This window comes from Budorcas taxicolor, chromosome 16 (genome assembly GCF_023091745.1).
Source record: "Budorcas taxicolor isolate Tak-1 chromosome 16, Takin1.1, whole genome shotgun sequence".
Lineage (NCBI taxonomy): Eukaryota > Metazoa > Chordata > Mammalia > Artiodactyla > Bovidae > Budorcas > Budorcas taxicolor.
Genome location: NC_068925.1, coordinates 65,880,535 through 65,903,033, shown reverse-complemented (window position 1 = coordinate 65,903,033; position 22,499 = coordinate 65,880,535). Strand labels below are relative to the sequence as shown.

Genomic DNA, 22,499 nt, shown 5'->3' with positions numbered 1-22,499 from the left:
GGGAAGTTCCATGATGTTCTGGGATAAAGGTTTCAAGTTGTAGTAAAGAGAACACTTGATTGCTCAGTACTGCTAGTGAATGTCTGAAGTTGACGGGGCAGAGTGTCTTTTATGATATTTTGCTTAAGGAATCACTGTCCCCTGAAGACACTTCTGTTCTTCCCTATGACCTCTGGTTCCCACATAGCATGGTATCTTTTCCATGTCAGGGAGGTTTTTAGCTATTATCTCTTCAAATATCTTCCCAGGCCCTTTCTCTCTCTTCCTCTTCTGGAACCCGTATAATGTGAATGTTGATGTGCTTGTTGTTGTCCCAGAGGTCTCTCAGACTGTCCTTCTTTCTTTTCATTCTTTTTCCTTTGTTCCATGGCGGTGATTTCCACCACTCTGTCTTTGTGCACTTATCCATTCTTCTACTTCATTTATTCTGCTATCGATTGCTTCTCGTGTATTTTTCGCTTCAGTTACTGTATCTTCAACTCTGGTTATTCTTTATTTTTTCTAATTCTTGGTTAAAAACGTAAAACTTGTTGCTCCGTGCGTCCATTCTTTTCCTGACTTCTTGGATCGTCTTTACAATCATTGCTCTGAACTCCTTCTCAGGGAGGCTGCAGTCCATGGGGTCGCAAAGTGTCGGACACAACTGAGTGACTGGGCTGAGCGGACATCCCTCAGTTCTTCTGGGGTTTAATCTTGTTCCTCTGTCTGGAACACATTCCTCTTTTGTCTCATTTTAGCTAAACTTCTATTTGTATTTTTATGTATGTGGAAGGTTAGTCACGCTTCTCAACCTTGGGGAAGGGGCCCTCTGTATGGGATATCCTATGTGTCCCAGCAGTACACTCCCCTCTTGTCACTCAAGAGCCAGGGGCCTGCGGGTCTCAGGTTGGTTCTGACTTGTGTTTTTTAGACTCAGTTTCACATGCTGTAGGACTGTATCTTTCTTGCTTCTGGTGTTTGCCCCCTTGTGGGTAAGGCTGGGCCAGAGGCTTGTGCAGGCTTCCTGGCAGGGGGAGAAAATGGTACCTTGTCTCATCATGTGCCTGGAATGAGGAAATGGCTCGAATTGCAGCAAGAATAGGTGTGCTTTCAGGAATATTTGACAGTATTACTAAATACTGAATGAAATTCCAAGGCAAGTGGTGGAATGGCTCCATTAAAATTTGTTGTTGGGCCAGAAACTGGCTTTCCTTTCCGGTCTGTGAATTTGCCTAGAATGGCCTGTCTTATACCCACAGGTGTATTGACATGGAGATGATCTTAGTTTAAGATCATTCTGCTACACTAGGCAGGCAGCTCACAGCCCAAAGCCACCTTCTTGCATGTCCTCAAAGAGGATGGAAAGAATGAAGAATCGTCTCTGAGAACTGGTTTTCTCTCTATTTTTAATTCACTGCGTTTATTTTTCTGTCCCTCCCTGGTGTTTCTTCAGCTTGGTTTCTCTGCAATGGGCACTTTGACCAAATCTCCATGTCTGAACACCACCTTCGTGGCCCTGCTGGTCCAGACGAGGCTCTTCTGGGTTCTTCCTCTTTTAGGGGGATGAGTCTGGGCTCTTGCTCATGGGGGAACGTGATTTTCAGTGCCTTGGATAGCCCTCTCTCCTCATTCTTCAGGGAGCTTAGAAAATAACTCATAGCAAAGTGTCCTCTCCCAAAGGGAACCAACAGTTTGGGGAAGCCCTTCACATAGGAGTTGAGATGTGTGTGTTGATGGTGTGGTCTGAAGGGTTTTAACTACTTTGTAAAATGCCAGCATGAATCATGAAGACTTGAAGGGGATATTACTGTTCAGAACGGACATTAGGAGGAAACCATGCCCACAGCATGAGCAGGCAGGGGACAGAAGAGGAATGCAGGCCTTAGGGTATGAGAAGAGGAAAGAGGCAGGGCACAGCACAGGGGTTTGAGTCCAGGAGAAAGGCAAGGCCTGGGGGGGGGGGGGGGGATAAGAAAACAGACTCACGCCCATTGTTGGTGGAGAAGTAAGGCCAGCCCACAGGCCAGGAAGGTGGCGGGAGGGTGGGGGGGAGGGGGTGCGTGGTAAGGGCAGGGAACCAGAGGGGCAAAATAGTAGAAAAGAAGCTTGGAATGGAAGTGGCAACCCTGGCCCTTGAAATGACTCTAATCCTTGCGATCCAGCCACAGTGCAGAGGCGAGGTGGCGGTGAGCTGCAAAGGAACAGGTGGGATGCCCGGGACCCCTGATGCCTATGGAACAGCAACAACTCACTGTCTTGCATGTGAGTCATCCCTGGACAGAGGGAGGGTCACAGCAGACAGCCCCATCCTGCAGGGAAAGATCCAGGTCCAGGTGGAGATAGGAGGGAGGAGAAAGGAATTGGGGGCAGGGCTCAGCTTCCGGTGAGAGAATGGTCCCTCCCTGACCACAGAGGGAAGCCAAGAATGGGGGGGCGGGGGGGAGTCACTGTAGGCTTGGGAGGGGAATGCTCCAGCTCCGGGCTACTTCCCCGGGGCCAGCGGCTCCCTTTCCAGCCTGTCCAGCAACGGTCCCTGTGCCGCTGCAGCCCCACCAGGAGGCGCTGTGGGCAAGGCTGGGCCCACACTCTCTTCTCCCGCCTCTTTGGAGCAGGGCTGTGGAACAGGCTGCAGGAGCCCCCTGGCTGCCCTCCAACTCCACGAGTCAGTCTTTCCCCCAAAGCAGCCGCAGGCTCGATTTTCCCAGGGTGCCGCTCAGGCATCTGCGGGCCCACCTCTGAATGTCACGCGTGCCCCGCATGGCTGCTCACTGGGCAAGGCAGGTTCCCAGGAATACCAGCAGTGAACTCTGGTGGTCAGGGCCAGAGAGAAGTGCTTTATGTGCACTGTGTAATTTAATAGTACGTGAACCTCAAGAGGTAGAAACTATCTTCCATCCCCACTTTGTAGATGAGGCAATAGCTAACAGACTTGCTGAAGATAAAATATTAAGTGGCCTGGGAGTCAGAGCCAGGCAGTGAGAGCCCACCCACACCAAACTGCATGCCTGCAAAGCTTCTGGGGAGTCTGCCTCATTTCTTGTTTTCTCATTAATATCTAATGTTTCGATCTCTTGCTTGCTTTCTTGCTCTCTCTCTCCCCAACTCTTTCTCTCTCTCTCCCCAACTCTTTCTCTCACACACATAGAAGCTTGCAATGCCAGTGTTTACTTCCCACCTAGTAAATCTCAATACTGAATTTTTTTCAGCTGATCAGGCCAATTCTCTGAGGCTTGGATGTCAGATGTTGTATAAATGAGGATCAGAAATAGACATCTGGGGGCAAGGCAGCAGTCTCATTTAGAATGCTTCTCTTTTGAACTGATGCCTTGGTATTATTTTTAATAGCTGGAGCAATCTAGAAACAATTTCAATTATTCTTTTTTCTTTCTTCAACTTGATGGATACCATTGTGAGAGATTGTGACTACAGTGCAAAATGTTAGTCTGAACAAATTTTGTTGTTGGGAGGAAACAATGGTAGGATTAAACGTGATTTCTCCTGAGAAGCCTGTGATATAGAGTACTCGGTCCCGATCACTGGTGTCCACTCCTTTAACGCCTCATTCAGTTGGTGCTTTTCACCCCCTCTGTGGGTGCATCATGGATCCCAGGTGGGAGCTAACTTGCAATGTAATCTTACAGCCCTGTTTCCCCTTCTGTGAGATGGAATGATGCTCAGGATAAAAGCTGACCAGCTGCAGGTCTCTCCTTGGAGACCTGAAAGAACCAACCAGATGCCCATCTAACCAAGGCAGCTTGTGGAACTTCACATGGTTGGAAGGCTGGGTATGGAGCCAGCAGACCCCAGGCATTCTCTCCAGCTCCAGGAGGCTCTGGGGAATATGCCAGGCCCTGCCCCATGTGACACACACAGTGGAGTCTGGTCATTCAGAGCCCTGCCCCTAACCTCTGGCATGTGACTTCACTGCTCTGAGCCTCAGCCCCGGGGAGCTGTAATATGAGGGCGTTGACTGTATGATTTGTACCATGCCTTCCAAGTCTTAAGAAAATGTTAAATACCTCAGACTGTTAAATAAGTGAATTACTTCCACACAGTTTTCTAGGCAGAGATACTGAGAAACCACACCAAATGGTGGTTTTCTAATTCAGAGTCTAGTTAAATTTGCCTGGCTTCTATTTGATTTCACAGTTTATATGTCAACATTTTAAATTTCCTAGATTTAAAAAAAAAAAAAAAGCTCTGACATACGACTACATCTGTAAAGGAGCTCCTAGTTTAGTCAGAGCAGGGACCACAGTAGCAGCATGAAAACTGGTGGTGACCATGTTAAAAAAAAAAATTCTGTAAGGCTCATTCTAAACAAAAGTAAATTACTCTTAATATTTTTTCTTCCTCTGAGCACCTCTCTTTCTTCAACACTTCTTGGCTCTGTACAGCCCCTGTCTCAAGTCCTCGCTGCCATCTCCTCCAAACACTTTTTGGTGACTGTGGATAAAGAACCAAGCCGTGTACCCTCGTGAAAAGACCGCACTCCTTTGGGCAGAGACGGAAATGCTCATCTACTCCAGGTGTCCTCCTCCGTCTTTCTGCCTCCCCTGCACTTAGACTGGGGCCACTGACTGGCCAACGGACTGTGAATGGAAGTGACATGGTCCCTTTGAACTAAGGCAGTCAGGAACGGTTGTGAGTTCTCTCCACCATCCCTGTGATTTTGAAGGAAAAAAAATCTGACACCATGGCACTAGGTTGCAAGATGGAAGCTGCCTGGATCCTTGAGCCACTAAGGAGAGTTGCCCCATTTGCAATACCTATGACATGCTGAAAACTAAACTACCCTAAGTTACTGAGATTTCATACTTTGTTACTTTAGCCTAGCCTAGCCATCCCTTCCAGAAGTTATTTCCTTTTAATAGAGATCCTAGGGGAAACAGCCATGCACAACACAATGGAAATAACTTCTGAGTGGAACTGTGGATACAGGTGGTAATTGGCGCCATTGCAACAGCTCTATAGAAAAAAAAGGGTTGGCATTGGCGAAACTTCTCCAGACCACTGAAATCAGGACGTGGAGCACGACTGTATACTTCCTAATGATCCTGCGCTGCACAGCAAATTTGAAAAGACTCCAAAGAAGAAAAATTTAAGACATTATTCCTTCAGGCAAAATGTTGCCAAGCTGCTTCTGGAGGGAGACAAAACAAGGGAACCCATTTTCTCAGATAATCTTGACAATATAGTCACCTAGTGCCAGAAACAGAAAGCCCCCTGTCCTTGCCCATATTCGCAATTATTATAACTCCTACTTGACTCTCTCCTATATCCCAGAGGGACCCAGGAAACTTGCCAGTCTGGGTCTCTTCAGGAATCCGTTTCTTAGGGATGATATGATGGAATGCCAATGGGCATTTGTTGAATGAAGCTTGCCCAGATCTCACTGAATTTTGGGGAGACCTTCCTTCTTCCCTCCAGAGAGGCCCTCCCGGCTTCTGGAGCACCAAGGATGGTTTCAAGAACTGTGCCGATGGTAGCAACTGGAGACTCAGGAAAGGCTGCTGGAAAGGCCAAGTCCTACCTCGGATCCTAAGTTTGACTTTATACAGTGTCCCCAGCCAAGCTCCCCCTAAGGATGCCCTCCAGCAAGCTGTCGCACCTGACAGCGATTTCCTAAGATGTCACTCTTGCCTCGGAACGCAAATGATGCTTGACGATGGCGAGGACCCTTCCTAACTGGCCCTCTGGCTCTCCCTCTGCTCCCTCGAGCCGGACCAGCGTGGGCTCCCAAAATGCTTACTGACACATCTGAAACCCAGATCCACCAGGTTAACACTCCAGATACAATCCCTTTGAGTCCGGCAGCATGTGCCAACCAAGTCCCAAATCAGTTTATTAACTTAACCAAAAGGTAAACAGATGATAGAGAGGCAGAAAGACAAGCATGTCAGCAGCTAAAAGCATTACCCGGCAGTCCACCAGGAAACAAAGTGAAGACATTTAAAGTGGCATTAAATAAATGAAGCTATGTTTTATCTACTTGTAACTTCCATTGTCTTTTATAAAAGGAATATATATATATATATATATATTACATTGCAGTATATAAATCTAGACTCTACATATACAGTATAAATACACAAGGCGAGCACACGGGCATAACTTGTAAATCTTGGGAGCTGCACTCTAAACCAGGCTGACAATTCTACATTTTTTTTTTTTACCTTCAAGCCAAGAAATTCAAGCTGAGGATACATTTCCCTCAATCTCCACGATGTCTAGCACCCTGGCCATCCCTCCTCTAAGCACAGAAGCACAAATCAGACCGGCCTCGCAAATAGAAAAAAAAAAAAAAAAATGCCTTTCAACTAGCTGAAACCAGTCAGTCTTTACAATGTACAGTCTGACCTAGAAAGACCTACAGGAAATCTGAGGCCTTCCTGGCTCATTCTCATTCTTTGGTCCAAGGGCACAAATCTCTAGACTTTCCCTGGTGTTTCTTGAAGATTTCAAATGACTATTTACAGAACATGAGTCACACATAACCTTTGGGAGCTGTCTTTACAGGACAGGGGGGTGGGGAGTGGGGGGGTTGGGACGTGTGTGTGGCGGGGTGGGATGGTGAAGAAAAGAAAGAAAAAGCTCTACATTACAATCTGCACTTCTTATTTGGGTCTGTTCTTTATTTTTGGAATAAAAACTGGTATTTTGAGGATTTTTTTTTTTCTTAAAAAGGACAACATTCTGAAAGTGCTTCTTACACATGTCACATCCCACATATTATGGCTTTATAGCTCAAACCCCAGCACAGCTCAGATTTGGAAGGGAGAGGAGCACGGTGCTACTGGAGACAGAAGTGTCACTAACAATGACACTGGGATAGAGTGTGGGAACCTGAAAAGAAAAGCTAATGATTCCATCTGGAAGAATGTGTGTACCTCGCTAGAAATGGTCTGGATAGTATGCAAAGCCCCATTTCTGTCCCCACGACTAGGCACAGGAAGGTTGCAAACGTCAGGAAAAATAGGACACTGCTCTCAGTTGGGAACATCTCCAGGGGGCTATTCACAGAGCGACGGCTGCTCAGAAATCTTTCACAGGTCTCAAAATGATCAGACATAGTCAACCGCAGTAGGAATTTCTACACCTGAGGAACAAATTGCACGTTAATATATAGAGGTGCTACGATCCAGACGGCAAAAGACTGCAGACATATAGTTTCACATGCAGAAGGCAATCAGAAAAAAACAGTGAAGCAGTGGCATTCTGAGACGGATCAGAGTCCAAGTGAGTCATCATCCTGCTGAGCTTTCTTTTCTGGCTGATAAGTTACCAAAGAACATGGCTACGTGTGCAAGAAATGCTTGTGATATGTTCTTTAGGGGAGGGGAGACACATGATGCAGTTACCAGAAATCAAAATGGGCTTGCGTTGCCTCCAGAGGCGTCATGACGGCTGGTTCAGTGGCTCAGAGGGGCCTCCGAAGCTGCTCCTCGCCCTCCCTGGGGTAGCCGATGCATTGGCCGATGCAAGCAGAGGTCAAAGCCACTGGCTCATCCAAACCCTGTCTGATGTGGCCTTTCATTCAGCCTGTGGCAGTTCCCACCTCTACAGTGGTTCTTTTCTGGTGGCACTTGATTGAGAAAGTAATCCTCTCCCTTTATAAAAATAGTTTGGACTTCTTATAATACTGGCACAAAGGACACTCTGTAATCCTCGGGTTGATTCCATCTACTTGGGAGGTGTGAGACGAGGCGCTCAGTTCCTTGTTTCCCTGTAAAAAGTGACCTCGACTTCCCAGGCCATTGTGCAAATTTGTTTTCCCGTAGTCCAGAATATCCCATAAGTCCCTCATATTTATATATATACACACACACATACCACATATGTGTACATACATATAGATTTATAAATGTGGATAATTTTGCATTTCAATCTCGGGTCAAAGAGAATCAGTGAATCCGTCATCCTTCCTGTGTCAAGCTCATCTCCGATTTCCCCATGATGCCCATCGTAGTGCCCTGCACACCAGAGTTGCTCAACAAACCTCAGTCCACTTCACCCTCTAACACTGAGTGGTAGCTGCGATCACGATGGCCTATTCTCAGCCCCACCCTGCCTTTGGGGAGTGAGGGGCCCTGGGTCTCTGCCTTCAGAGGGTGATTTTGCTGTGTCTGTTGCTCCAGCAGCCCCGTTTAGCTGTCCTGGGCAACGTCAGGCTGGTCCGGCTACGCAGTTTTACTTGCTCTTCCACAGAGTTCTTTTTGCGTAAGATGAAGTCAAAGTTCACTTGGCTGTTCATGGCATAGAAGACGTTTGCCGAGTCTGGGATCACAAGTTCTAAAATAAAGAGAGAGAGATGAGGGAAGAGAAGGTGGTCAGCTTGTGCAGGTCAGCCCAGTGCTGACCGTGGCAGATGGAAATTTTGCCCAGACTCATGGCTGGAATTATAGCCGTTTGTTCCTGGAATGTGAACGGAGCTGGAAACGACCACCACTCAGTCACACCAAATTGGTTCCGACCGTTTCCCAATCCCAATTTAAAAAACTTAAGTGTGAATCCAATCTTGGAAATTCAAGCCATGAACAAAATGCTCAAATGCGGGATGTTTTAGCTGGAAGGACGTAGAGTAGGAAACGGAAGCCTGGAGGAGTTAAGAGACATTGCTGGGTGCACAGCTAGTCAACGGCAGGACTGGGAGCAGAGCCCGGGGTTTCCAGCCTTCCGTGGTTCACTTTCTACCCAATATGAAATTTTTCTCAGAGACTAAGTGTCCAATGACATGGAGAAAAAGGCAGAAAATCTAAAGCACTTTCCAGAAATCTTGACTTGGAACATCAAAACATTTTTAAATTAATCCCAAACCAAGTCAGTATTTTATACCATTTGAGAGCTTGCTTCATTAAGGGCTTGCATTTTAATGTTAAAGGAAACCAGACAAAATAGGCCATATCTGTTAAAACTTAAACAACTGTCTATTTCAATGAGTCCCAACTAGATAACTGTAATTTCTGAACAAGGACTGTTCCAAGGATAATATGAAGTTATCGAGCAAAGTGATTTAAATTCATTTTTAATTTAAAAAGAAGGTATACACTCTTTAGCACTCAGGGGTAAGGGGTATCTTTAAAAATCAAGAGGGAATTAAAGAGGTAAAATGTGCGAAACTAGCTTTGTGGAGTAAGGGAGGCAGCTAGGCGAGGTATGTGATTGCAGAACTGGAGTAAGTCAAACTAACATTAACTCAAACACTGAGATTCTACTGCCAAGACTGATGCAATCAGGTTCTGAGGGACTCTGCTACATTGGGCACAAGTGTCCCCAGTCTCTTGCCCACATATTCCTGAGGTCAGTAACAACTTACCTCACAGCTATATATATATATATGTATATATACATACTGTATTTATATACATACTGTATATAAATATACTATATATATACTATATATAAATATACTATATATATACTATAAATATACTATATATGTGTATATATACATACTGTATATATATACATACTGTATTTCGAATACTGTCCACTTTCGAGTACATTATTTCCTGTCACCATCTCCCCATGATGCATGAGGGGCCAGTAGGGTACTGTCTCTGTTTAATTACAGACCAAGGCCCAGAGAGGTCAAGCCACCCACCCGCCACCACCCAGTGGTGAATGAAGCTGGGCCCCAGCTGTGCTTCGGGACTCCTGGATCTTCAGACCCACCGGGTCTCACCTTGCATTGGCTTGGGGGTAATGTGGGTGGTAAAACCCAAGAGACCACTTTGTAGGCTTAGGTTTCTAACAGTAACTACACTAAAAGATATAACTGAGAAAGGTTTGCCCCACAACCACGGGCTCAGCTGGATAAATGAGAAAACTTCCAAGAGACAGTGGGAAAACAGTTTTCTCTGAGGCTGTGGCTTTTCATTGCTTGGAAAAGGTTATTTTTCTAATTTGGCCCACTCTCGTCTGGGCCCGAGATGACAGCCCTGGGTGACTTTTTTGGGTAAATGGGGTACGAGTAGCTGCTCCCTTTGCAAATCCCCATCTTGCAGAGTTTCTTTCTTTTCCTTTACAGGGGAATGCTTGTTGGGGAACAGTCCCACAACGAGACACCTGCATTGGTCAGTGTATTGGGTCAGTCAGCAAACAGGGTTGGTCTTAATCAACAGTACTGGCTGTTCCTTCTGCACTTGGAAAGCAGACTTATTCTGCTCAAGTCACTTTCTCGGATGTGCCGTGGCATAGAGAAGTCACCTACCAGTTTGCCTCCTCCTCTCAACAAAGAAAGAAAGAAAGTGAAGTCTCTCAGTAGTGTCTGACTCTTTGCGACCCCATGGCCTGTAGCCTACCAGGCTCCTCTGTCCATGGGATTCTCCAGGCAAGAATACTGGAGTGGGTTGCCAATGCCTTCTCCAGGGGATCTTCCTGACCCAGGGACCGAACCCAGGTCTCCCACATTGTAGGCAGACACTTTACCATCTGAGCTACCAGGGAAGCCCTCTCAACAAAGACAACCCCAATTCAGATTAACAAACTGATACATTCTGGGGGATTATCTGCCCAGAGTTTCCATGAAGGAGATTTCTTTGATTAATGGATTCCTTGGCAAACTGCTGCATTTCATATTCATTGGTTCTTTGCTTCAATAAGCCTGAGGTCAAGAACCTTCCACACTCCTGGCATCGGAAGCTTTTGCTACCTGAAGATCAAGTGAGTAAAGAGCAACTGAAGGCTGAATTCTCATAAATGGTTAACTGAAGGAACTGCTACATTTCAGGTTCACATACAACCTGGACACGCATTATTGGGTAACGGAGGTAGATGGCCACTGGCAAAGACCAGACAGGCTCCACCTACCCCCACCCCACACAGGGAGGGACGTCTTCCTACAAATTTACAGAGAATGGGCAGGAGGCATGCTCAGCAAAACTGCAGAAAAAAACAAGGTTTGTGGAGGGGGGGCGGCCTGAGAGAATTAATAACAAGTGAGGTGATGGCATGGTTCCCCACACAACGCCACTCTTGGGCAATTCAAAACCCCCACTTGGGAAAGAGAGGATATAGGTATACATATAGCTGATTCACTTTGTTGTAGGGCAGAAACTAATACAACACTGTAAAGCAACTCTACTCCAATGACAATTAACAAACAATTAATTATATAAGTAAGTAAATAAAAATACCCCCTCCCCAACTTGGTTCCATTTAAAATAGACACTGTATCCACTAGGGTCTTCTCACACTGGGGAGACCTGGTTTGAAGCGGAACACATGCCTACCTTTGTCCTCCGAGATGACCTGCACTAGCTCATACTCCTCGGCCGGGTCCGAGTCCAGATTGTGCTTCAACATCGCCCTCTGGATCACGGCGGGAGTTTTATCCTGGCTCGTCAACTGGAAAGCCAAATGAAAGGGTGTGTAAAGCATTTAACTTTGTGTTTCCTGGAAGGGTTTTCCTGACCTTCTTCTTGCTGTCTTGTGCCTTCCCAGGAGGGATGGCCCAGAGAAATGAGCGAGGACCAGGAGCCAGCCCTCCTGGATTTCAGTCCCGGCTCTACCCTCAGAGGACGGGCCACCAACCCTTCCCATTAGCTCCTCTCGCAGAGCCATCATGTCTTCCCCCATTCAAACAGGAGAGGCAGCCCCGGGTGCCTTGCCACTTCCAGTGGAGGCTCCAATGGAAGAATGTGTATGAGGGAATTGTGGGGAACGCACAGTGTTTTCAGTCCTGGGCCAAGGTTACCCTCACCTGTTGAGCACCGGTGACAACCTGTGGGTTAGAAATGGCCACGGTTCCACATACTGACCATTGCAAAAAGCACAAGTGACTCCACAACCCAGGAAGCCCACCTCTAGATATTTACCAAGAGGAATGAGTGTGTCCACAAAAGGACTTCTGTACAAACTTTCACAGCAGATTTAGTCATAACAGCCCCAAACTGAAAACATCCTGAATCTCCAACGACAGGAGAACAGGGGAACATAAAGATAGCGCTGTGTGTTCACGACAGAGCATGATGTAACGCATGACGTAACAGCTAAAGGGAACTGAAACACACAGTAGTGCGATGAATCCCACACCCATCACGGACAGCCAGAGGAAGGAGACACAGAAGACAACGCCGCAGGAGTCTGCTCTCACCAAACAGGCCAAGTTAACCTGTGGGGTTAGAAAGCTAACTTTAGCTCAACTCATATTCAACTAAGCTTAAAGCAGGATTGGAGGGGAATTCGGGAATGAAGAAGGGATGAGTAGATGAAAAATGTTATTTATCTAGACTTGCAGTGGTGGTTACATATACATATATATAACCATATACATACATTATATAGTGGTTACATAGATAAATACATATATATGACAGCTACATATATATAGATAGATGGTGGTTACATACATATATAAACATATATATACACACACATATGGTAGTTAAATAAATATATATATATTATACTTATAAAAATCCAAAGACTAGAACACTTCAGATCTATGTAATTGTATGTAAACTTTGCTTCAATTAAAAATTAGCTTCTGAGTGTTTACAAACAATAAATCTAACATTTTTCAAAGTACAAGTAAAAGCTCCTCTCAGCCCAAGTCTCCCCTTCATCTCTGCCCATCAGTCAGCTGTTTCCAGGGTGCTCAGAGAAACAGGAGAAGGGAGTGCTGACTTTCGTATTATCCCTTGGCTGATTTCTTTACATTTGAAAGAAAGCAAGAGAAAACACAGATTTTTCTTACTTAGAAATAAAAGCTTCTCTCCCCAGGAGGCATGAGGAGAGAGAGCCAAAAAGAGAAGAAGTCAGATTTCCGCCAAAAAGAGAAGAAGTCAGATTTCCTCCAAAAAACTGTCATTGTGAACCCGAGGATGTTGGGCCCATGGGCCCCTCTCTGGTCTGGAGAAGCAGCTGTATTTGTGATACAATAAATAACAGGCATTACAATAGGGTCCCTGTAAGTGACAAAGACCCTGCTCAAGTGTGTATCACCAAAACATCTGGCACACCCTTATTAAAGAATCTGCCTGCAATGCAGGAGCCCCGGGTTCAATCCCTGAGCCGGGATGAAGCCCCGGAGAAGGGAATGGTGACCCGCTCCAGTATTCTTGCCTAGAGAATTCCATGGACAGAGGAGCCTGGTGGGCTACAGTCCATGTGGTCACAAAGCATCAGACATGACTGAGCAACTAACACTTTTATTTTTCACTTTCATGGTTAATGTTAGGTTCAGCTGTCAACTTTGAACCTACTTAAGGAGAAAGCCAGGCTACCCTTATTTTCTTTATCTTAAACCTCCTCAGGTGTGTCCATGCGGATGGGATGGCCAAAGGCTTTCCTTGAGGGTTTGTTACTTTGTCCCATAAAAGCTACAGGAGAATTGATCATCACGGGTAGCACTGAGTCCAGCCACAAGGCCCTACGCCGATATACTAAACCAGCACAACCCCGCAGATACATACTATATGAGCCTCATTTGTAATTTTAAATATCTAGTGGCTACATTTGAATTGTTTTCAAAAAGGGAATTAATTTTAATATTTTATTTAATCCAACATACCCCAAATATTATATCAGCATATAATCAATATGAAATTGCTAATAAGATATTTTACATCCTCATTCTTTTTTTTTGTACCAAGTCTTCAAAATCTGGGTGCATTTCACACTCATAGCATATCTCAATTTGGACTCTGCCCTTTTCAAACCTTCACCCGCCAAACATGGCTGGTGGTTACAATACTGAACGGTACCTGGATGTCCCCTTCACACACCTTATACAGGAACCCAAAACATTCCCTGCGCCCTTCCCTGAGGTCAGTTTTCTAATGCTCCAAGCTGGGCCTGTTTTTGAAAGATCAGACCCCTTGCAGGATGCAGTATATCTGATTTCTCTGGCTCAACAGGGTGTTTTAGAGACTCATCCACGTTGACTGTGTCCGTGTGTTCAGTTCTCTGCTCCTTTCAGTGCAGAGACACTGTGGTTACGCAGCTGGCACTTACTTCCCTGGATGGCATGTGAGAGAAGCCATGTGAATAAACTACCCTGAAAATACAACAGTAACTCCGATGCCCTTGGCTGCCTGGCGGTGGCCCTTCCGCCCCGACACTCCTTTATCAGCCCCTCTGTCACCACCATGCGCATTCCATCTCAGCCTTCCCTCCTCCCCTGCAAGAACACGGCCACCCCGTGGGGCTGGACGACCCCTAGTGCTGGACCCCAGCACCGGCCTTGCACCAGCCTGTGTTTCTGACTATCCATCAGGAAGGCCACGCCATCTGGATGTCCTGCAGTGACCTCCAATGTAAGTGCACCCAAACTCCTCCTCCAGCAGTTATATCGCACTTGATGGGACCACCACCATCCAGCTACCTTAATCTTCCTCTTCCACTGCCCCACAAAAGGAACCAAAAAGTTGATAACTAAATGGATAGATCCTACAATTCTAACTTACAAAAGCTTTCAAAAATCTGTATCATCTCCAGCCACATGACCATCTCTCAAACCCTTATCACCTTCTACATGGAATATGATAGCAGCTTCTAATTTGCTCCCTCATCTCTAATCTGCCCACCTGTGTTCCAGCATGAGGTCTCTGCAATACCAGTTGCTTCTCTAACGAGCAAATCTGACTGCTACATTAAAAGCCTTCGATAAGACCCGACTGCCTGCAGGATCAACGCAAATGCCTTCGTGTGGCCCCTAGGCCCTGGGAAAATCTGATTGGACCTCTATTAGAATATTTAATATGTTTTGAAAAATGCTTTACAATCTCCTTTTTGATTATAAATTCCTCAAAGACAGAAATGTATCATTGGTCTCCCTACTCCCAAAGCCTGGTCCAGTGACTAGTACACAACTAATGGTCATGACTGAGAAATGCTGGACTGGAAGAAGCACAAGCTGGAATCAAGATTGCCAGGAGAAATATCAATAACCTCAGATATGCAGATGACACCACCCTTATGGCAGAAAGTGAAGAGGAACTAAAAAGCTCCTTGATGAAAGTGAAAGAGGAGAGTGAAAAAGCTGGCTTAAAGCTCAACATTCAGAAAACGAAGATCATGGCATCCGGTCCCATCATTTCATGGGAAATAGATGGGGAAACAGTGGAAACAATGTCAGACTTTATTTTTTGGGGCTCCAAAATCACTGCAGATGGTGATTGCAGCCATGAGATTAAAAGACGCTTACTCCTTGGAAGAAAAGTTATGACCAACCTAGATAGCATATTCAAAAGCAGAGACATTACTTTGCCGACTAAGGTCCATCTAGTCAAGGCTATGATTTTTCCAGTGGTCATGTATGAATGTGAGAGTTGGACTGTGAAGAAGGCAGAGTGCCAAAGAATTGATGCTTTTGAATTGTGGTGTTGGAGAAGACTCTTGAGAGTCCCTTGGACTGCAAGGAGATCCAACCAGTCCATTCTGAAGGAGATCAGCCCTGGGATTTCTTTGGAAGGACTGATGCTAAAGCTGAAACTCCAATACTCTGGCCACCTCATGCGAAGCGTTGACTCATTGGAAAAGACTTTGATGCTGGGAGGGATTGGGGGCAGAAGGAAAAGGGGACGACAGAGGATGAGATGGCTGGATGGCATCACTGACTTGATGGACGTGAATCTGAGAGTGAACTCCGGGAGTTGGTGATGGACAGGGAGGCCTGGCGTGCTGCGATTCATGGGGTCGCAAAGAGTCAGACACGACTGAGCGACTGAACTGAACAGAATGGTTGTGAAACATTTTGTTGATTCAGTGAATGCTTTAGTAAAGCTTTTCTTTAGATGTTCAAAGACAGTGCCTCCAGATCATTTATGTCATATTCAGAGCTGAGCTCGTAAGTAGTCAGTGTGCCCTCAAAGAAGGCAAGTGATGAAGCTGGGGAGAGATACAGGAGTCGCTGTGTGATTTTACTACAGGGAGTCTGCTTTTCTTTCATTTGAATGATACTATTGTATCAGTTTCAGGTGGAGAGAGTCTGCTCTTTAATACATTATGTCCTTTAAGATAAGGAGTCTGCTCTTGTAATAAACACACCAGACCTTACATACCCAAGGTTACTACCAGGAGAGGCATGGTTCGTAATCCAAAAAGACTGCCACTATTTAAAACACATTTTAGGGACTATGCTCAGAAACACACCATTTTTACAAGAGGCTCAAAAAGGCCAGTCTCACTTATTTGTAAGTATAGTTCCTTGTGGACACAAACTATACATCCAGCTTGATCATCCACTTATACTGTATGTGACTCCAAGTGACTAGAGGAGAAAACTGCTACCACCAAGGATGTTGCTAAGGATGCATGGCAATTCAATTAGACATGTGGACACGTAAGTCCCTGGGAAGACGTCCAAGGAGGTGTGCAGCAGTTGCGTCCTCCCTGGGATACATTTATATAGTCACCCCAACTGAGAATTTTGAAGAAGGTGAAAATGACTTGGATGAATAAGGCTTAGCAACTTTTAAGACATAAAAAAACTGTACCTTATATACACTGCTGATATGCACATTTTCATATAAACATGTTATTAGTCTAAGCCAAGATGTGGAAGCAACCTGTCCATCGACAGAGGAATGGATAAGGAAGATGTGGTCCATATATACAATGGAATATTACTCAGCCATTAAAAAAGAATGAAATAATGCCATTTGTAGCAACATCAATGGGCCTAGAGATTGTCATGCTGAGTGAAGCAAGTCAAACAGAGAAAGAGACATATCATATGATATCCCTTATAGGCAGAGTCTAAAAAGAAATGATGCAAATGATCTTATTTATAAAACAGAAATAGACTCACAGACTTAGAGAAGGAACTTATGGTTACCAGTGGGGAAGGGTGGGGGAAAGGGATAGTTAGGGAGTTTGGGAGGAACATGTACACACTGCTATATGTCAAATGGATAACCAAAAAGGTTACAGTACATGGAACTCCGCTCAATATTCTGTAACAACCTAAATGGGAAAGGAATTTGAAAAAGAACAGATACATGTGTATGCATAACTGAATCGCTTTGCTGTGCACCTGAAACTATTACAACATTGTTAACTGGCTATATACTTCGATATAAAATACAAAGTTTAAAGAACATACTACTAGCCTATATCCAGGGAGACTCTGGCATTGATTCATGTGGCACATATTCGTTTGGCACGAATGCACGTGCGTATGCTGACATGGCAGGTGAGTACTCAGCGCTGGTGGTCTGCGAGCCTTACCATGATGCTCTTGTACATGTTGCCATTGTTGTCCTCTATGCTGATGCGGATTATGCAGGTGTCTTCGTTCTGCTGGTTGTAAACGGGGGGCAGCACTGTCGAGGTAATGGATGTCACAGAGACAGAGCGCTTGTGGATTTTCGGGTTGTTGTTGCAGGACGGAGGGGAAGAGAGGGGGTTCATCAAGGATGACATCCCTGAGGAAGCTGTGTCCATGGAGTGGATGGAGGAACAGGAGGAGGAGGACTCGGAGAGCTGGAAGAGTAAACACACCCCAGAAGGAAACTGAACTGTTAGAACCTTGGCCAACAGTGTGCTAAGATGCAAAGCAGAGTTCAATGTCGAGACTAATAAACTTCAGTTATTTGCTCTACAACAGCCCACAGTGATGGAAGCACTCCCATGGCAGAGGCCTGTCAATGATTCAGAACCCAGGGCAGAATCGAGGCAAGGCGGTCCTCTCATTTCCTGAGGAGCATTTAGCTGCTCTGAAGGAGGTTAACCAGCAGATGGCAGCAGATACCAGAAACTAGAGGCAACAGAGACTCCCCAAAGAAGCCGGAAGATTACAGAGCAGGAGGAAAGCCCAATCCTCCTGCCTTGAGCAAGAACAATGTTTAACCTGCCCACAGATACCATTCCTACTGTGATTCTACTTCACCATTGGCTTTCAGAGCAGGAGAGAAATGGCTTGTGTTTTTAGACATTTCTAAGATAAGGACCACAGATTATCCAGCTCTGCATGGAACATTAGCCCTGGAAAGGGCCCTGGAGACCACCTGGCCCCACTCTCTTTCTGCTGCTGAGGAACCTGAGGCCACAGGTGTTGACAGCCACCATCAGGACGTGGCTCAAGACTCCTGGCTCCCACGGCCAGGCTCACCCAGCAAGGGCAGAACCAAGGCCCCGGCTACAGTCCATGATAAGATGAAAGAACACAGTAGGCCAGGCTCAGGGATGCTCAGCACTGGGAGGTCTGTGATGAGCTTCCACATGTCTTATCTCAAGAACAAAATTCAGAGCATTATAAATATGAGAGAAATTGACTCAGAGAAACAGAGTGATTTGCCCAAGGGAACACAGCCTACCCTTAACCACATTTGTTTCTAGAACCAACTGTACACATTTTCATGTTGCACATTAAGAATAATTAAGGAATGATATACTAGAGTTAAAGGTCCCTAACTCATTAGGTGGTATTCCCCCTCCAAATTAAAAAAAAAAATCACTAATGGAATCATTTAAAATATCAATTCTTATTATAGAAAATTACAAATAATTTCTCAGTGGGCTAAGCTAAATTATACCACATTAATCCAATAAAATAATCTGGAGGTCATTTAAAAAATAGAACACTTACTAATTTCTTTTATACCCACCTACCCTCCCATGGAAACAAAGTATAGAAATGTAGTTTTCTGATTATCTGGCCTCCAAGTAAACTGAACTCTACTCTATTTTATTTCCTATGAGCTTTTTCCTATTGCATAACTGTATATTAAATTCAACTGCATCACTAGTTTAATTAGAGCCAGTCAGCTGACGTGACAACTCTGGTATGCAGAAGTCTAACTGAAGCTCTATCATAATATGGCTTCTTATTTTTTTCCCGTAGCTTCCCAAGTGAATTACCTTAGTGGCTCAATTCGAGGACTAACTGGTGGTGAATAATTTAACAGCCTGACTTTGCTTGCAGGTGTACCACACAGTAGTGAAGAGGGTCCATTTTTCAATTACTGGTTCAGTTTTTCCCCCTTCCCTTTCCTCCACATAAATTTTTTTTCCTTTGTTAGATTTTTTCATGATTTTAAAGATATTTATATTCAAGATACAGCCTTGACGATGCCTGGGTTATAGCACCATGAAACAGACCACCTTATGAGCCCAAATTCTTCCTGGGAATCTAAGTAATGTGGAGCAAATATGAAGTGAATGTTTAGAAATCATAATCAGGGGAACCAAGACGAAGGAATGAAAATTACACTTTACTCAAAAGAGTGACCTCACAGTGTAGCCAAAGGGAAAGGCAGGGTGTGGAGGGCTGCCGGACCTCAGGGTAGGGAGGAACCACGGAGGTCTCCTGGGCCAGCCAAGCCCTGAGCAGAACTGAGGCCTTTCCGGTTAACATCCTAAGCTTCTGCAGCCCAGCAATTACTTGGCATCCCATTCAATTACTCATTTTTAAACCTAGAGAAATCTGTGACTCTGAGAAAGGTTCAGCCAAAGAATTAAAATTCATGACTTGTACAAGAAATTATAAAGAGCCAGCGTGTAAGGGAGGAGACAAAAAGAACACGGCAAGGGGGGTGCACAGGACACACGCTGGGTTCCTGGACAGTTTTAAAGGGATGACCAGGACCTGCGGGTACGTCCACAGCACCAACAGATACAAGCGTGATTCTGTGTCCTTCCTGCACAGGGAAAAACCCCACAGCAATGGGGGCAATAGCTGTCACTGCTGCACAACGTCCATCATCAAAGTCCATCGGAAACAGGGCCTACAAAGTCCAAGAACCTGTCACAAGGTGAGTGATGACACTTCACCCCAGATTTCTGACAGATTCAGTGCTGAATGTCAAGTCGTGAAGGATGACTCCAGCCCTGGTTAGGGAGACATGCCTGAGAGAACAGCCAGTCCGTGGGTGTTTGCAGAGCCTTCCTTCAATATTTGGAGCATTAAAGATGTGTCTCCAGATTTCAGAACAGGAAGGTGAGAAATCCCACTGGGGCAGCATCTGAGTCATCTCAGGCCTAATGAGCCCTTCCTGGATTGACTACTTTAGTGACAAGGTCATCTGAGGGTTTCCAATTTGCTGCTGGTGCTTATAACACAATGTGAAGCGGCACACACGCCCCCTTACAGAACGGCAAATCTAACCAAAACGAAGAGACTGCGACCAACACTCTACCTCACTGGCCTCAGCATAAGCTAAGGTGCCAGTAGTCACTTACACGGCAAGTCTAGCCAGGCAAGATCCTCTCCCAAATGGTGCAAGTTCTAGTCACGTCAAAGTTGACATCTCTCATCCAAGCTCCCTGATCAACAGACTGAAGCAGGTGTGTATAGGAGATGCATGTGGACTTTTTGTTTTCTTTTCACTTACTTCTACAGCCACGGACATGAAGACTCTCCCTGAGAACTCCTTTATCACCTCTCATCACTCTCCCTTTTGGGGGACACGGCAGATTGTGTCCTTGTTACCCATTCCTCACCCTCCCCTGCTCCCACGTCCTGTGACTCCACACTTCCTCCCACTGGAAGTGGAGTACAGTTCCCCACCTCATTTATTTATGTGGAATTGGGCCACACAACTTTGCTTTGGAAAATAAATATTGGTAGATAGAGCCCATGTGGAGGCTTGTTCGGCACGTGCAATGCCCTGTTGCTCATCCAATTTAGCACGCTAAGAGCAGGCCCGGGGTGACTCCAAAAACCACAAGAGGCAGGCAGAGAAGACCTGGGCCAAATCATGACCAAGCCCAAGCCAAACCAAGCAGCCTGCAAACGCAGGACAGAGAACAACGGCTGCTGCTTGAGGGCACCGAGTCTGGACTGGTTTTCTCTGGAGCACTACTGCGGGACAAGCCTGGCTGAGACGAGGTGTGACACCAAGAAACTGACAATCTCTGGCTCGTGACTTCTCGCTCCTTTGAAGACAATTCTCCATCTCCCGAATAAAGGGTAGCTCACGTTATAAGTCACAGTCCTTCAGCTGCCTCTGGATGTGAGTGTGGAATGATGTTTCAAAGGCTCAATGAAGGAACCAACAGCCTTATCACTTCTGGACACTTTTTATAATAAGGAATGAGTCCCTGGACTGAACTCTGCTTGTAACACCTAGTTCAAAACATGACTTGCAAAATCCTCTAGCGAGATCAACCAGAAAACAGACATTCCTCATGTGGCAAACGCTAGGTCAGGAAATATGGAAAAGGGTTAAGGATATACCTTTTTTTGAGGCTCATCGGGTGTGTCCATGGGAGTGATGGAGCCTTCCTCCACTTCTGAGTGGTTTGACTCGCAGGATGACACGCTGACGGAGTCCATGCTCTCACCAGAGCTCCCGCTGGTGGTGGACTTGGGCTGCTCTTTGGTGGGAGTGCTACTGGTGATAATGTCCGACCCCAGAAACAGTCTGCAGAAAACATAATGCCAGGCGTTCGGGCTTGTAAAAATCTGGAATCCATGATTAAGCAAGTATTTTTGTGTTAATAAGTCCTTGATGTCTTCTCAGTTTTGTGTGCCCTGTCATTATTATCTTAGAAAAAGATTTGCTGCCCAGTTTCTAATAGATTGCCATAAACATCTTGTCCCAATAGGTTATTTCTAACCTCAAAGGACACACATTGCTTAGCTGGAGGAAGGACCTTATTAATCTGAGGTCGTCCTGGGTCAATCGTTCTCCATTTTTTGAGAGTTCCTGGACCACTTTGGCAGGATCAAAGTACTGTGGCCATACTCCTATCACTTCCCACCATAAAATGAACTCCAAGAGGCTAAAAAAGAAGGCTGGCCCTGTGCTGGACAAGAAACCAAGCAGGAGGATTTCTTCTCCAACAATCTCGTGAACTAAAATAACCTAAACCCCTTCATCATTAAACAACTAGATGAGAAGCATTACAAATTCTTTTCAAAGTTGGGCTTACAAGACAGTAAGGAAAATCCCTGCAGGCTAGAAACGAAAAGAGAACTGAAAACCGGAACGTGCAAGCTAACTCTGCAGCTGCTCTGGATGGGAGTGGGAGATGCCAACCTTGGCAAACTCAGCACATGGCTTCTAACACGTACACAAGGTCCAAAGATGAGGGCTTCTGTTTATGTGAGGTAGAGAGTTAGTATTGACATCCTTTATACAGAGCCAGGATCCTCAATGGGCTATCTATACCCTTAGTAATAAGATGGGCTAAAAAAAAAAAAAATCTTCCTACTGACATAGGAAGACAGCAGGAAAATTTATCTGATGGCCTGAGCTTAGGTAGGAGAAAAATCTCTCCCCTAAATCATATGTGATTTTAGCCAGCACCTCATTCAGATTTGCTACTTAGCTAATCTAAGAACTAGGAACTCTCCGGTCAGTGATCCTTCTGAAGAAACTAGTATTAAAAAACAAAAAACAAAAAAACCTTTCTGAAGGAATATATCTTCAACTTAGGTTGCAGAGAATTCCCTGACAAAGATGAACTCACAATATACACACAAGAAAATAACCTATCCAGAGAGAGAAGCATAACAAACAGAAAGTCTAGATGATCTTTTTTTTTTTTTGGCCTCGAGGCATGCGGGATCCTAGCTCTTTGACCAGGGATCAAACTCACACCCCATGCAGTGGAAGGTGAAATCTTAA

The 22,499-nt window shown here is 45.3% G+C and overlaps 1 protein-coding gene across 1 annotated transcript in view; it reads right to left on the bottom strand.

The window, feature by feature from the left end:
- Positions 1 to 5,867: 5,867 nt before the first annotated feature.
- RGL1 (ral guanine nucleotide dissociation stimulator like 1) overlaps positions 5,868 to 22,499 on the bottom strand; it is a 135,860-nt gene continuing 119,228 nt past the window's right edge. The window contains exons 15-18 of the mRNA XM_052653520.1: positions 21,104 to 21,290; positions 17,155 to 17,409; positions 11,214 to 11,328; positions 5,868 to 8,271 (exon numbers count right to left, since the gene is read on the bottom strand). Coding sequence (XP_052509480.1) covers positions 8,084 to 8,271; positions 11,214 to 11,328; positions 17,155 to 17,409; positions 21,104 to 21,290 — 745 coding nt within the window. The 3' untranslated portion in view covers positions 5,868 to 8,083. The remainder of the gene's footprint in view (positions 8,272 to 11,213; positions 11,329 to 17,154; positions 17,410 to 21,103; positions 21,291 to 22,499) is intronic.